The 15,675-nt window shown below is 43.2% G+C and overlaps 2 protein-coding genes across 2 annotated transcripts in view; both read left to right on the plus strand.

Moving 5' to 3' along the window:
• The window catches only part of WDR35 (WD repeat domain 35), a 43,719-nt gene extending 39,353 nt beyond the window's left edge, over positions 1-4,366 (plus strand). Inside the window, exons 24-27 of the mRNA XM_065630859.1 lie at positions 601-741; positions 1,562-1,718; positions 2,357-2,597; positions 3,646-4,366. Of these exons, the coding sequence (XP_065486931.1) occupies positions 601-741; positions 1,562-1,718; positions 2,357-2,597; positions 3,646-3,793 (687 nt within the window). The 3' untranslated portion in view covers positions 3,794-4,366. The remainder of the gene's footprint in view (positions 1-600; positions 742-1,561; positions 1,719-2,356; positions 2,598-3,645) is intronic.
• A 1,223-nt stretch (positions 4,367-5,589) lies between these two features.
• Positions 5,590-8,192, plus strand: TTC32 (tetratricopeptide repeat domain 32). The gene is made up of 3 exons (XM_065631799.1): positions 5,590-5,800; positions 5,884-6,044; positions 7,051-8,192. Exons 1-3 carry the CDS (start codon positions 5,685-5,687, stop codon positions 7,176-7,178), a joined length of 405 nt encoding a protein of 134 aa, XP_065487871.1. The 5' UTR covers positions 5,590-5,684; the 3' UTR covers positions 7,179-8,192.
• Positions 8,193-15,675: the final 7,483 nt, after the last annotated feature.

A 15,675-nucleotide genomic window follows, 5' to 3' on the forward strand; every position in this document is an offset into this window, starting at 1 on the left:
TAGAAGTTAAATGTATTTATTCAACCGGTACCTTCAGTTAGAAACTGCTATGGCGTGCTTTTAAGATAAAGATTTTGCTTAGATTGGGTTTCGCTGCAGAGATTTCTCTACATAGCTTACAAAGTCTGTAAGAGTGATATGGAATTTTTCCAGCAAATATTTATAGTAAATATAGATATAGGTAGATATATATATGTATGTTACTTTCAAAAGCCACTCTTCTTTTCTGGGAAAACCACCAGACCTTATTGAAAGCTATATATTTCTTAAACTTCAGTGTTTAAAAATCGCTATTTTCTTAGTTTATTTTTATATTAAGTCGATGGACTTATATATGGTTAGACTGATTTATCTTTCCCGAGAATCTGGCTTTATATACTTGCTAGTTAAATAAATATAGAATAATATGCATTCTTCACTTTTACATTTTCATTTGTAGTTCTGCTTGCAGTCAAAATTATTACATTCAAATGCAGAACTGTTTTTTGGCATGATTTCCTAGGTTTGTACAAGCATGCATTTGTCCAAGAGAATGAAGCAATTCTTGTAATATATATTTTTTTAAAATCTACATTAAATTCCTTGATTTTGTTTTTTAAGATTGCAGATGAAGAGGCAAAGAAAAGGACAAAGCCTTTGCGAGTTAAAAAGCTTTATGTATTATCAGCTTTACTTATAGAACAGTGCCATGAACAAATGCAAAATGCACAAAGGGGAAAAGCTAAGGGTAAAGGTTCAGAGGTACAGTATCTCTTTTATTTTTTTCCCTCCCTTTCTGAATTCTGATATGTGCTACCTAGTCCGAATGAATAAAGCTATCTTTATATGAGGCTGTTATGCTTTTTAAATAATGCTTTTTCCTGCTAAGAACAATGCTTTCCTTAAAGCAAGCCTTCCATGAAAACATATCACTTAAAGTACTATTTTAAAACATTTAAATCATATGTATTAATAGATAGTTTTCTTCTGAAAGTTAATGCGTTCTTCTTGATGTTTTCACTGTAACAATGAAAGTCATACTAAGAAACTCCAGGTTGTGTTGTGTTGTGTTTTGTTTTGTTTTCTTCCCGTGAGACTCTCACTTTCCTGTCATTTAGAAATACGTCTCAATCCCAAAGAGAGATCTGTGATTAGATTAAGCTATGTTGGCTATAATTTAGCAGGGAGATGGCTCCAGACATGGGGGAAGCAAATGGAAGAATTTTTCTGCTTACACTTTCATCTTCGTATGCACAAATGAGATAGTTTAAACAATTTTTAAGAGATCTGGTGTTGAAATGCAATACTAATCCAAACTATGAACCAGTCTGCAGATGTGCTCAGTATATATTTGTTCACATGTATATGATATTTATCATTGAAAATCTGCACCATATGTTCTGCCTGTACACTGTATAAAATATCTAACGATGTTCACTTTAGGTCCATGTATTTATATTTTCCTTAGTTAACACAGACAGTGGTGTAATCACCAAGTGCAGAAAAGTTCTCTTCACATATCCCCATTTCCTGCTGTATCTGTTTTATATAAAACTTACTTGTGATACTGCTTTGTTTTCAGGCTGCTTCAGCTTTGGCTGGTTTGCTAGAAGAAGATGTTCTTTCTTTAAATGATCGCTTTGCAGACAATGCTTGGCGAGGAGCTGAGGCTTACCATTTTTTCATACTTGCACAAAGACAGCTCTATAAAGGTCCTGTAGATGCGGCACTTAAAACAGGTAGGACTTCATTTCTAACCCTGTAAAGAAAATGTTCTGATTTTACAGACCTGCACAGCACATAATTTCATTTATAGTTGGCGCATTTTTCTATTCTTGCTAGATCCATGGAATTTAAAACAAAACCATATAATGAATATGGCTGCAGTCAAGACACCTGGAAAGTATTTTCTTGGAGGCAGTGCAAATCTAACTTACCAAATATCACCTGGTTAAATTGGACAATCTCTGTAGATGTTCTCTTGACTGTTTTGTTTCATTCTTTAGAAACAAATGCCTGAATTTACATCAGACCTCCCTGTAGAGTTTCATAAAATATTTGTGGGAGTTAGAGAAGCAATAGTGCCTTATACTTAGTGTGAGTAATGAAGGTCCATTTCAAATACTTCTAACGTGTTTTTTAAAAAAAAGCTTCTCAAAAAGACACTTCAATTTCCCAGTCAAATCCTCTTATTTTTATTTACTTTTAAAAAGCATTGACCCACACATGCCTCACAGTCAAGTCAATGAAAAGACTTCGGTTCATTGTGTCTAATTTGTAAGATTAATACTGTCTACTAGTAGCTAATGTATCATACAGATGCTTGCACTTCTCAGAAGACATAATTTCCTGGGATTTTTTTTTTTCCATTTCTTAGCTCTTCATTTGCGAGATTATGAAGACATTATCCCTGCAGTAGAAATCTATTCCCTTTTGGCACTCTGTGCATGTGCAAATAGAGCATTTGATATTTGTTCAAAAGCCTTTGTTAAACTAGAATCCTTGGAAACTCTTAAGCCAGAGCAGAGGCAACAGTATGAAGACCTTGCTCTAGAGATATTCAGGAGACATTCTCCGAAGTCTAACAAAAAATCTGATCTGGATGACTTTCTTGAGAGGTACGTTTATATTTATAAAATACTGTAGTAACACTGGCATTTTTTTCTGCTATTGTCTGTATTTTGAGTTTTAGCAGGTTTTTAGTGACCAAGTTAATTAGATGCTTTGCTGCTTAAATCAAATATTGGGCAAGAACAATGCAGGTGTTAGCCAGTTTGCAGAAAGGGTAACACAACACTATTTTATTTGGGAGAATAGACAATGACTGTATGCGAGGAACTGGGCATAAAGATATAACTTCATCTTAATTTGAAATGCATGTGGACAGAGCACAGGAGCTTTAGGGCCTTTGATACAGTGTCACGTGTCATTAATGTTGCTGTTTGCGTCACTATTGTGGTGTGATGCATATGTTAATGAGTGAATGTTTAACCATTTTTAACCAGCAAGTCCCCAGTGTTTTGTGAATTACCTAAATTTACATGGTGTGAGAAGATGAATATATCAGGTGAAAGAATTAGAATATGAAGGGCACACTTAAGGCGCGAGTCCTTGGAGTGGCTGTACCCACAATGGTGTCTTTGACATGCGTTTCCTGCTAACAGCATGGAACTTGTGAGTGTGGAAACTGATTGTGAATCAGTTTTATTTTTCATGAACAGGATTTTAACCTGTCTTGTTTTATTCTACTTTACTGTACAGATGTGCTGGATCTTACAAGTTGCCTTCGTGCTGACTCTTCAGAGCAATAAATGGAATAGTAGTGCATGTGTCTAGTTGGACCTTACCTTTATATGGCCTTCACTGCTTCTTTTTAGTTAATCTTTTGGATCTATTGGTTCTGATTTATTGACTGTACAGTTCTGGGGCTGTGCATTCTGTGAGGTGTTACGTGTTTTAATAACTTCTAGTAAAAAAGTGGTGCACATATGAATAGAGAAGGAACATTTTACAGATGAGCATCACAAGTTTTGTAACTAGCTGTAGGCACACAATTAGGTATTTATGCTGTTTTGCAAATCTCTACAAAACAAGTCTTTGGTATTTTAAAACCATGTTTTCATTCTTTCAGCTTTATTTACTCTTTTTTTTTTTTTTTTTAAATAGTGGAGATGGGAAACTTCCTGTGTGTGTTGCAACAGGAGAGCCTATCCTGGAGTATCGATTCTGGATGTGCAGTGTGTGTAAGCATTGCATGAAAGCCAAAGAAGCAAGCAATTATAACTTCTGTCCTCTGTGCCACAGTACGGCATAGCAGAGGAGAAAAGACTGTGTATCCTCATATCTGTTTTGTCTCCTAAAAATACTCTTTAAAATGTTACCCATGTGCTATGTTTTAAAATAAAACTCAGGTACTGTATTGTAACAGGTAGTGCCACTATTAGAGAAGCATTTAAAAAAAACCCCAAAAAACCAAAATCCCCACAAGAGAAACCTTTACTGGTTCCATTTATGTGAAGAAATGACTGTGCTAATAGGCTAAAATTTTTTATTATGTTTTTTACGAAGTTTTAAAGTAAAAGGATTCTTTTCTAATTGTAATTCGAACCTTGTTTCAAAACCATGCAAATTGAATGTAAGTTCATCTTAATGTTTTACTTTGAGCAAGCTCTATTTTTTTTGTTTTTATAATTCCATAGCAAATGATTTGGTTTTCTCAAAATTCCCGATTTTTTGAAGGATGTAATTCCTGAGTTGAAATGCCACAGTAGTTGTGATAGTATTACTGTATATGTTTTTCTACTACTGCTTTACTAGAGTGATGGTACCAGTTTAGGCATACAACTGTTTTCTTTTTGCCGAGTGTATTTAAACCCACCATAGCAATAAAGGGCTTGCAAACACTTAGCAATCGGTGCCGCTGGTCTGCATCTGTGTTCCCGAGCTTTGGTGATGTCTTCAACCAGTTCAGGAAACCTCTATGAACCTTCAAACTGGAATCTGGTAATGAGCTGGGGATTTTTGGTGTTTTTTTTTTTTTTTTTTTAAGTAGCTTGAAGCGAGCAGCTGACATCTGTCGAACAGCTGTCAAGAGCTGAACTCTCTTCCCTGTTAGACATGAAGGTTTAAGGAATGTTTTACTTAGAACTGAGCTGTTTTATTCCTGGATATCTGCTGTGCCCTGGTGAAGCTGCATCTGGAGTACTGTCCAGTTCTGGGCTCCCCAGTTTAAGAAGGACAAAGAACTAGTGGAGGGAGTCCAGCGGTGGGCTACAAAGATGATGAGGGGTCTGGAGCATCTTTCTTATGAGAGATAGAGAGAGCTCGGTCTGTTCAGCCTGGAGAAGCTGAGAGGGGATCTCATCAATGTTTATAAACATCTCAAGGGTGGGTGTCAAGAGGATGGACCAGACTCCTTTCAGTGGTGCCCAACGTCAGGATGAGGGGCAACGGGCACAGACTGAAGCACAGGAGGTTCCATCTGAATATGAGGAGAAACTTCTCTCCTTTGAGGTGCCAGAGCCCTGGAACAGGCTGCCCAGAGAGGTTGTGGAGTCTCCTTCTCTGGAGACATTCAAACCCGCCTGGACACATTCCTGTGTGATCTGCTCTGGTAAACCTGCTTTAGCAGATGGGTTGGACTGGATGATCTCCAGAGGTCCCTTCCAACCCCAGCCGTTTGCGACTCTGGATTTGAGCCCAAGTGCTGAAGTGCTGCAGGTCGTTGTGGGCTCTGAGCTCTCCCCGCGGCCCTTGACATTCTTGTGGAGGCTTAATTCCTGATAGAGAGCGCGGGGCCTCTTCCGTGCCGCCCTTCATGGGAAGTGGTGCCTCTCTGTTACACTTGGGTGAGAATAATTATTTTGGACATAAAATATTAAATATTACATAATTATTTTTTCTGTCCTGGTGTTAGGCTGGACGGGGCTCTGAGCAACCTGACCTGGGTGAAGATGTCCCTGCTCATGGCAGGGGGTGGGACTGGACGAGCTTTGAAGGCCCCTTCCGACCCAAACTGTTCTGTGACTCTATGACTGAGCTTTTTTTTTTCCCTTCGTATCAATGCGTTAGGGGGCTGTGCCAGTGACGTCATTCGGGCTGTGCCAGTGACGTCACTCCGCGCAGACCGTTGGCGGGGGGGGAGGCGGGTACCGGGTAGCGCCCTCTGCCCGTCCCCGTGACGTCACCGCGCCGGAGGCGCCGCCATGGAGCGGGAGGCGGCGGAGCTGCTGGCGGCGGCGCAGGCGCAGTTGGCGGCGCGGCGGCTGGCGGCGGCGGAGGAGCTGTACAGCCGGGTCATCGCCCGCGGCGCGGGGCCGGGGTACGTGCCGGGGCGGGGGGCGGGGCCGCGGCAACGGCCGCTCTCCCGCCGGTAACGGCCGCTCTCCCTCTGTCCCCGCCCAGCGCCGGCCGCGACCTCGCCACGGCCCTCAACGACCGCGGGCACATCAGGTACCTGCGGGTGGAGTTCGCCGCCGCCATGGAGGACTACACGGCCGCCATCCAGTGCCAGCCCGGCTTCGAGGTGCCCTACTACAACCGGGGCCTGGTGCTCTACCGGCTGGGTACGGGCCGCAACGCCCTCAGGCCGTGGGGCCGCTCCCCCGGGTGACCCGGGCAGGCTGACCCGGGCAGGCTGACCCGGGCAGGGTGACCCGGCGTGAGCCTTGGCCTCCCGCCTGCCCGGGGCGGCAGCTCCCCCGGAGCTGCAGAGCGATCCCCTTGGTTTTACAGGTGGAGGGACCTCCCTGGCGCTGGCAGGGGAAGGACGTGGCGCCAGAAGTCAAGGGTGACACGTTTGTTCTCAAGTAGTCGCAGGGTGTTTCAGCTGCGAGCCAGCCCTGTGTGTGCAGTTAGATGTTCCAGTTTGCAGATGTGTCAACTGGAACAGCACCGTTCAAGGAAAAATGGGGAGGGTTGCAGTTTCAGTTTAGGAAGAAATCGCGTTAGAGGTAAAACTAGGCAATTCTGAACACTGCCATTAAACCTAAGATAAAGCCGCTCTTTAACAATATTAAACCTAAGATAAAGCAGGTGCACCCATAATGAAGGACAGCCTCCTCGGCTTACAGTGGTCTGTCAGCCACCTCTGGGGAATTTGCTGCCTGATTTTTTAATGTGCCAAAAGAAGGTGACACCGCTGCTCCTTCTGCTGGACCTTGGCCATTGCAAAGTCAATACCCAGAAGCTGAGGGACTAGAGAGCAGTAGGAGAACAGAGCCAGACCCAGAGTGGCAGCTGGGGAGCAATATGCCTGGGTTCTGGGTTTAAGGCAGCCTGGCTACTAGTTAGTTGCCTGAGCACGTGCCTTTTGGCTCCTTCTCTTGGAATAAACTAGGTGAATTGAGCCTTAAGCCCATTTAAGGCTCAAAAATAGGCACTCTGGCTCTTGCTCTGATGACCTTTGACTTCCACTTGGGCCTCTGGAGAGTCCAAATGTAGTGGGTCCAGTAAGTACAGGTGCTGGTTTTTGTTAGTGAAAGTATTAGGAGTCATTCTTCACTTGTGGTCTGTGAGTTTGAGCAGTTACAGAGAGATAATTCATTTTTCCTTTCTTTTCTTTTGGGACAGGATGCTTTGATGAGGCGATGAAAGACTTCAGGAAAGTATTAGAGTTAAACCCCCAGTTTGAAGATGCTGCTTTGAGTCTAAAACAGGCTATTCTTGATAAAGAAGAAAAAGAAAAGCGAGGTTATTGAAAATGCGGCTAGTGGTGTGAAAATATTATGCTGAACGCTTATATGATTCTTGTTATTGATGGATGAAACACAAGATTGTTTACATTTGTTATGACTACTGGAGAAACGTCATTGTTGGTTAGATAAGTTAAAAATGGATGATGATTGCAAAGTCAACTATTTTTGGATATTGTTAGTGTTCAGGAAAAGCATCATATTAGGTCTGTGAGATACTTGTACAGATTTTATACAGAAGTACTTGATAAAAGATGTTGGAAGCTCAGTAACAACAAAGGAAGTCTGTAGTTCTCTTATTAAAACTGTGTTTCTATACTCTTTCCCAGATTGTTTTAAACTCCTGGGGAAGAAAAGTCATTATATAAAACATTTAAATGCTTGAGATTTGAGCTTGTGAGAAGGACAGTGATTTCATAATGAGAGATTTTGTCCACATTTAAATGTAAATTTGATTTAAGCTGAAAGTGCAATTCTTAATTATAAGGTGTTGTCTTTGAGATGCTATGGTAACTGATTTTCTTTTCAGAGTGTTTCTGTATTAAAAAACACTTAAAGAAAACACGATCTTTTTAGGTAACATCATCTGTACTTTGCAGGAGGAATGTGGTATAAGAATTCAGTCCATACGTTCATTGACTCCTAGAGGTAGTTTTACATTATGTAAACAGGTGGGAACAGAGTGTACCTATTTTTTTGTAATCCCATTGTGAAAGTTTTGGACAGATTAATAATTGAGTGAATGAAAATGAACATGTACTTTATATCTCACAATTGTCTGCAAAGAGCTTATGGTAGAGATTGTAGTTGGGCTATTCACAGTACGAATTGTGACTTTTTCCTTTTTACTGAAAAGGTTGATTGCTTGAAAAATGCAACATGAAATCGATCTGATTGAACTCAGGCAGCTTCATTTCTCACATGATAGGAGGTACCATTGCTGAAATCTATAAATCATCAATAAGAAACACCCTTGAATGTTCAGAGCAATGCAAGTTCTAATAAAGGAAATACTCTGGTTGCCCACATGAGCATTATTTTTTTTAAATCAATTATGCTAGTGCCAGTTCAGCTTCTTAGGGTGAGTTTCTTTGTGGGTGGTCCCGGAGCCTGCACAAGAGCAGGGCCTGGTTGTGATGGTGGAACCCTTTGAGGTGAGTCATGAGAGCAGACATGAGCCTCTGAAGACTTCCCGTGCTGGCCGCTTTGGGGTGAAATCGTGACATTCATGACAGCAGAATGTAACAATGTACAGTTTGGAAAGCAGGCTGTGATATCATAACAATGGCCATTTTTTAATCAAAAGTGTAATTTTGGACTTCTCTGGATATATTAAGCACATGCTTTGTTTCCGTTTTTATATCCTAGTGGTCAGTTTCCAAAACAACACTGATAATTTAAGGACTTGGCGTGTTTCATGCCACCTCAGTTTCAAAAACTGAGAAAGTGCGCTAGAACTAAACCTGTTCCTGACTTACCATGCCAAGAAAATTAAAAAGACGGTCTATGCAGTTAAATATGACCTGTGAAATTTTACTTTGAGAGGAGAGATCACAGCTGTGGTTCTGCATAGGACATACTAAATTACAAGATGCAGGTAAAAATCGAATTATTAACAGCGAATAAGTATTTTAGAAAACAAATACTGGTAATAATATCCCTCCTTCCAAGCTTATGTTGTTTTGTGAATGTTGCTCAATTAGTTATAATGCATCCATTGTTGGCAAGGAAATATTTCACTGGACTGGGAGCAGTTTTATAGCAGATTCTCCGCTGCATTTCCTTCCCTCATGTAAAAGGATGAACTGTCACGGTGCATTTTGTCATAAACTGGAATTATGTCAAGGTAATCTTGGCTAGTGAGGTTCTCACACACATTTTCCCCTTTCACGTGCACATATGAGTCACTTGGTTCTCTGGCTTTCTCACAAGACTAATTGGGATTTTCAGTCTGAAATAATTAAATAGTATGGTGTAGTGTTCTTTCACTCAGGCCTGTTCAAAGGGTATAAACCACCATTATTGATATAAGAAAACCCCAAACTTGAAAAGGAGGATATGTTTAGTAGCTCCCCTTGTCCTTCAAGGTTTTCTGTTGATAATCCTTTAAAAATTAGAAGTCTAATCAAGAGTAGTAAAATTCTCTTTATGTAGAGTTTCCATGTGAAATTCAGACAAGCTCTTGGCTTGTAAAGGGTGCCGGGGCTGTGTTCTTCGGATGCTTCACAGTGCAGCGGTACTGTGGCTTCACACCTTCCCCGGGTTTTAGGGGTCGTCTCTGCCTGAAAACAATAAACCTCTGCAGAGCGTCTGGTCCGTCCTGTGTCCTCGCCAAGTGTTTGCTGGTCAGTCATGGCCCTGTACCAGCAAGTCCAACAGGTGGTTGATGCTGATGGGCATTGATTGTCTCTTTGGCCAGAAATGTTCCAGACGTGAATAATTCACAGCCACTTTCCCAAGGTTTCCTACCTGTAAACCTCCTTTCTGAAAGCCGTTGACTCTTCCCTTCGCACAACCTTCGCTGGCAGCCCCTCTGTTTAGTTTGTTCCCTGTAGCTGGGATTCATTTGGCAACAAGTAACACTGTAACCCGGTGATTAACCTCTACATTTACAGAAAACACCTGATTTCCTCAATACAGAACAGGGTGCTTTTTTCTTCAGTATCTGGAACAACAGTCTCTAAGATCTTGCGCAGTGAACAAGGCAAAGAGTAACATCATCACCCCTGGTTTTTGCCTGTTTGTCCTGCTGAGACACAGGAGGAGTTGGCAGAAAGGCAGGAGAAGATGACAAAAGCCCAGGTCAGCAGAGCACGGGGCAGTATGGGAAGTGTTTCATATACATTTAGCGTGAGATGCAGCTTGGAGGACGAGGAGAGCCATTCCAAAGGGGAAAAGGGCTGGCTTGTCAAGTGGCCAGAATATGTTCTTCTTCTGCTTTCCCTCCGATTGGACGACAGAAGTAAGTCAGCATTAAAAACCTGACAAATCTTTTGCTGTTACAACTGAGGACTGTGCTATGAACTGTTCCGTTTAGTAGCTAACCTTGGTAAAAAGTAAATTACTAGTGAAAGGTGCACTATTGAAATGCTGTGGGGAAGGAACATCTTTGTATCAGTCAAGCTCAGCTCTGCCGGTTGTGCTCTCCCCTGACTACCAGAAAGGGAAGGGTTCAGAAAGAGGCAAGAACAATGAAGATGACTAATAGAAAGATAATCTATATTCTTTTGTTGGTCTGTCTAATCTTTTTAATAGAGACAGAGGCTGGATCAGTAGAACAGATGCAACCTCAGCCTGTGGCTTTTGTCCATGGTGGAAGGCCTGGTTGCTTTTCATGAAAAAGTTTGCTGTGAGATCCAGTCAAGGTGGAGACCCACCTGGCAGCATGCTGTGGTCATCTGGGTTGAACTCCAGTCTGTCTCTGAAGATTAACTGCTTCCAAGACTTTCCTTGTAGGATCCCTTTAGTCCACGAGCAGGGATTGGATGCAGCCACAGCATCCCTTCCTACAGCTCATCATGATCTGGTTTTTCATCATTTATGTCTTTGTGTTGCACAATAAGCACGTGAAATGCACCTGAAGGTTATTTTCATCTCCCAGCGAGGAGCAGCTGGTCCAGCCTTGCCGCAGACATCACAACAGTAGGTTTCAAGTCAGGTTCACACTGCTCCTACGGGAAAGGCTGATCCAAGGTGCAGTGCTTTCCAGGCTTGTCTGGGGACTCCTGTGTGCCTGGATCTGTGCATCTCTTGCACCTTCCTATTTCATTTTCTCTATGTTGGCTGAACAATGAAGGCTTCTTCAACTCCAGCAGTATGACCAGAGTGGTTCCTGAAAGCCTAATCCAAGGAAGAGTTTAAGCCCATAGGCCTGAAAACTGGGATCTGGGACATGAGTTAAGTGTAGAAGCACCTGAGAGGAGGGAGTGATCTCAGGAGAACCTAGATGCAGAGCAATATCCCATGCAATAGCATGGCTGAATTATAGCTTGAGAAAGACACACTTAGAGCTAAACAATTAATGCTTAACCCTAACAGATTTGTGTGAAAAAACATCATCTGCCGTGAACAGGAACCAAGATAGGAGGAGGCAAGAAACAATGTGGAATTTTTCTGGCTTATCTATGAGAATGTGTGAACCTGGAATACTTGTGGAAACGGGAATGCAATTATGTCTCATCTCCTCCCTTTCACTCTCAAAGCATTGAGGAGAGAAAGGTCTCCCCATCTGCTGGGTAGACAGGTATGGAACACTGCTGGACTCATTCCTGGCTTCCTAGGGTGAAAGGGAAAAATCCGGGATATCCCACTTGCTGCAGAGGAGTTTACTTGAATCTGCTCTGCAAGACTGCAGAGGCAGCGAACCTTAGTGATACAACATCAGACCCAGTGCTCATCTCTGTGGAACGGGACAGCGTCCCGTGAGCACTGGCAAAAGAAAGGCTAGCATTTAGTCATTGTGGTTTAACCTTCGTCTCAGTTTAGAAATGCCAAAAGGACTGCTTTTTTAACAGAACGTTAACCTAAACCGGTGTTTGTTAACATTAAAAGCGGGGAATGTGCTGTCTTGGAGGATGTGCAGGAGCAGTGAGCTGCATTGGCTCTGCAGTGTTGGCCACGGTCAGCAGAGTGCACTGCTCGTACAGCAGAGACAGAGGCACCTCCCAGGCTGCTGCTGGGGGGTCTCGGGATCCCAGTACCCTCCGGATTCCTTTTTACAAAACTTAGTTCTTCAATAGATACAGCTTTAAGACTACGTTTATTCAGCAATCACCACAGTCATGACTGCAGCTTTTGGGAAGCGTGCCATGTACAAGCACTGATCGATGTGTGTCACCCGGCCGACCTGTGGGGACACGGGCTGTACGAGCTGTGCGAACACACCAGAGACAGCACATAGAATCACAGGATCACAGAATGGTTGGAGCTAGGAGGGACCTCTGGAGATCATCCAGTCCAACCCACCTGCTAAAGCAGGTTCACCAGAGCAGATCACACAGGAATGTGTCCAGGCGGGTTTGAATGTCTCCAGAGGAGACTCCACAAGCTCTCTGGGCAGCCTGTTCCAGGGCTCTGGCACCTCAAAGGAAAGAAGTTTCTCCTCATATTCAAATGGAACCTCCTGAGCTTCAGTCTGTGCCCGTTGCCCCTCACCCTGTCGTTGGGCACCACTGAAAGGAGTCTGGTCCATCCTCTTGACACCCACCTTGAGATACTTATAAACATTGATGGGATCCCCTCTCAGCTTCTCTTTTCCAGGCTGAACAAACCCAGCTCTCTCAGTCTTTCCTCATAAGAAAGATGCTCACATGTGGTTGTTATCACTCTACATTGGCATCCATGCAACTGCCCCCTCCTCACCTCTGTTGAGCAGCTACTGACGCTGCAGGCACACCTTCAGTTACAGTGTGAGCACATCCCGAGAGCGATTACAGGTGGTCATGTGTCTGGTTTGTCCTTGATCTCTAGAAAATAACCCTTCTGGTTTTTATTCTCTTTAAAAAGTGTTTTCTGTGGGCACAGGAAACAAGATACCAGGTGAGTTGTCCGTTTTACTCATCTATATTCTCCCATTTTGTGGATTAGCCTTTTCCATACTTGGGCAGGTGAAAGTGAGGAACTAACAGGTTTCCAAGGAGTTCAGGTCGATGTAATGTTAAAGACAAAATCCTGAATTAATTGGAAAAAAAAAGTGTGCTGTTGTGTTGCATGTGGAAGAGGCCCTAAGTAGATGATTGCTTGGCTCTTTGAAGCCAGTGATGGGGTACCAGATGGTTACTGTTGCCCATTAGCATGGAGATGTTCTGCACTTACATTACTTTTTATGTATTTTTATTTGACTTTTCAGATCTGCACTTTACATTCACATGGGAGGATTGGCAGTCACTTTATGAAATATTACAAGAAGCAGCCGTGATCAGGGTTGGAATAATTTTAGTGATCTGCAAGTCCATATTTCAACAGCTGGAAGAAACAAGAAACGTTATTTTGCAGCACTGGGTTGTTTTCTGCTAAGTTTTCTTTTGTCACTGCTTCAGAGAGGAACAGGTTACAACATGTACTAATCCTGTTAGCAGACCCTGGCACTTTCCAATGCTGTAGTGCTGTCCTGAGTCCCATAGTCTGATCTTTTCATTTCAAGCAAGATTCTTCTGGTGGTCACTGGAAGAGGTAGCTCCTGTGTCCAGTTGCACCATTTAGGAAGCATCCAGCACAGCAGAACCTTCAGGTGCTGTTGGAGACACACAGCGCAGTGAGGAGCAAGGCTGGAGACCAAAGGCAGAAAAAGCCATAGGGTAAACCCAAACAGTTTGGGGGGTTTAGACCTTTCAGAAGAATTTGGAACATGGTGGTGATTTATGCCTTATTGTTTGTTTTTTTAAAAATTTTGAATCCATTTTCTTTCAGCTGAATGGTGAGGAGTGCTGGGGACAGTCTGTTTGAAAACCTGTTGAAATAATGTCTGGTTCCAAAAGTGCCTGCTACAGCTCAGCTCCAACATGCCCTGCTCTACTGCTGGCATCTTCTCCACAGCCATGCCACCTGTGTTTGGCTTGGCAGGTAGCTCTCCTTCTTCCCTCTGTTATGGGCTCAAACTTTGAGCAGGAGACTGCAAACAGTGCCTGTTCCCTAGTTCTTGTCCTAGAACTTACTGTTCTAAGGTCTTGAAGGACAGGCTGTGCATCACTTCTGCCACAAAGCACGGTGACCTCTCTAGGTGAGCACACAGGGCCTGGTGTTCTTACCAAATTCAGTTTACATGCGTCATCTTAGTTCTGGATCAACAATCCAGACTGGTCCAGCAAGTACATAGCCCTGGAGATTGGCTGCACGGTGACCTGGAAAGGCTGAAAACGATACGCAGTGTATTTGTTTAGTTTTTCAAGAATATATAGATGCTGCACATTAAGTGCCAATGTATTAAAGTATGAGCTAAAGGTAATTTTACACAATCCATGTTCAAGGCATTTCAGATGCTAAAACCAGAGATTCTAAATCCCTTAAAAACATCAGGTCAGGGGTACTCTACTGAACACCTACCCTTCCTCTCCTTGCTTGAGCTGCACTGTCCTCTGCAGGGGCTGGCAGGTAGTATGCTGGTAGGAGAGCATACAGACACCAAGCAGTGCACGTACATCTGAGAAGAAGAACAAATACCACTTGGTTCATATCAAATCCCTCTTTGCAGAGCATTGTTTTATCTTTTGTCCACCTTTTGCAGAAGTTAGAGATGATTAGAGTTAGGCTTGTCTGGACACTTGCATGTGGCACCTTCTAGCTGAAACTGCTTTGAATTTCAAATTTGGTGTCAAAGAAGCCCTCGGGCAGTATGGTAACTGAAGAGGCTGAGACGGGAGAAGTTAAAACCTCACAAGCTGCGGTGAGGCTATGTATCAAAGCCAGAGAGAAACTCAATCTAGTGCTAGATGCAGCTGCCCACTTCGGAAGCAGCACAAGCCAGAATTGCATCATGTTCACTTCTATAACAGCAAGTTCATGAGTTGAACTGCTTATGAAAGGCCAAGTAAAAAAATTATGTGGTTACTTAAGCTGCCCAGGCAGGGGTACCGCCATAGCTCGTATCAGTGCATGGAAGCATTTGGACAACGCCCTCAGACCCATCGTGTAAATTTTGGGGTTGTCACATGCAGGGGCAGGAGCTGGACTTGATGACCCTTGTGAGTCCCTTCCAGCTCGGGACATTCTATGATTATATGTGCTGGAGTCCACTCAACTAGGTGCAGAAGGAGCAAAGCTCAGGTGACTGTCCTGGGTTCTCTTTGCTGTTTTTAAACTTGTCAGAGGAGGACAGAACCTCAACAGTATAAGGCCAAACCCACATGCATCTTCTTCTCTGCCCATTGGGCTGGCATCTGAGGAGATGGCTGAGTGGCTGGGACAGATGGCGGACAACAGAGCTGAACATCATGGGGATGTTATGGCGTATAAGCTGACTTTTTTGTTCTAGACATTTGGAGTTGAAGCGAAAAGTTTGAAACACCATATAAAAATTGTATTTACATACCAGACCCTTTTATTTACTCCAGTTAGTGCAATCTCAAAACTGTGTTGCAGAGCAGATTTGAGAAGAGAACTAAATTAAAGTCGCACACCAGTCAGGCTGCTTGGGTTGAGTGCTGACTAGGTCCTAAGGCTGCAAGGAGTTTAAATTGGCTATTTTTTGAACGGTTTTGAGAAGTTCAGAGGATGGGGTCCATGAGGGGGAGGTGAGCCTTTGACTTAATCTTACCTGTTCCAGTCGATGTGCCAGGGTCCTTACTGCTAGCCTTTTAAAATGAGAAGGGTGTCTCACCCTAGGTCCAACAGCTACCGGACAGACCTCTGCAATGTACTCACTGCCTTTTATCTCACACCTAATTGAGAGAACAGATCAGGAGCTCTGGAAGAAATCAGGGCTTTGCTGATGAACGCATTGGTCGTTCAATAACTACTTGCCCATCCACAGTGATGTTCCATCTTGGGGTATTGTTGAAGTCCAGAG

This window comes from Caloenas nicobarica, chromosome 3 (genome assembly GCF_036013445.1).
Source record: "Caloenas nicobarica isolate bCalNic1 chromosome 3, bCalNic1.hap1, whole genome shotgun sequence".
In the NCBI taxonomy this organism is placed as follows: domain Eukaryota; kingdom Metazoa; phylum Chordata; class Aves; order Columbiformes; family Columbidae; genus Caloenas; species Caloenas nicobarica.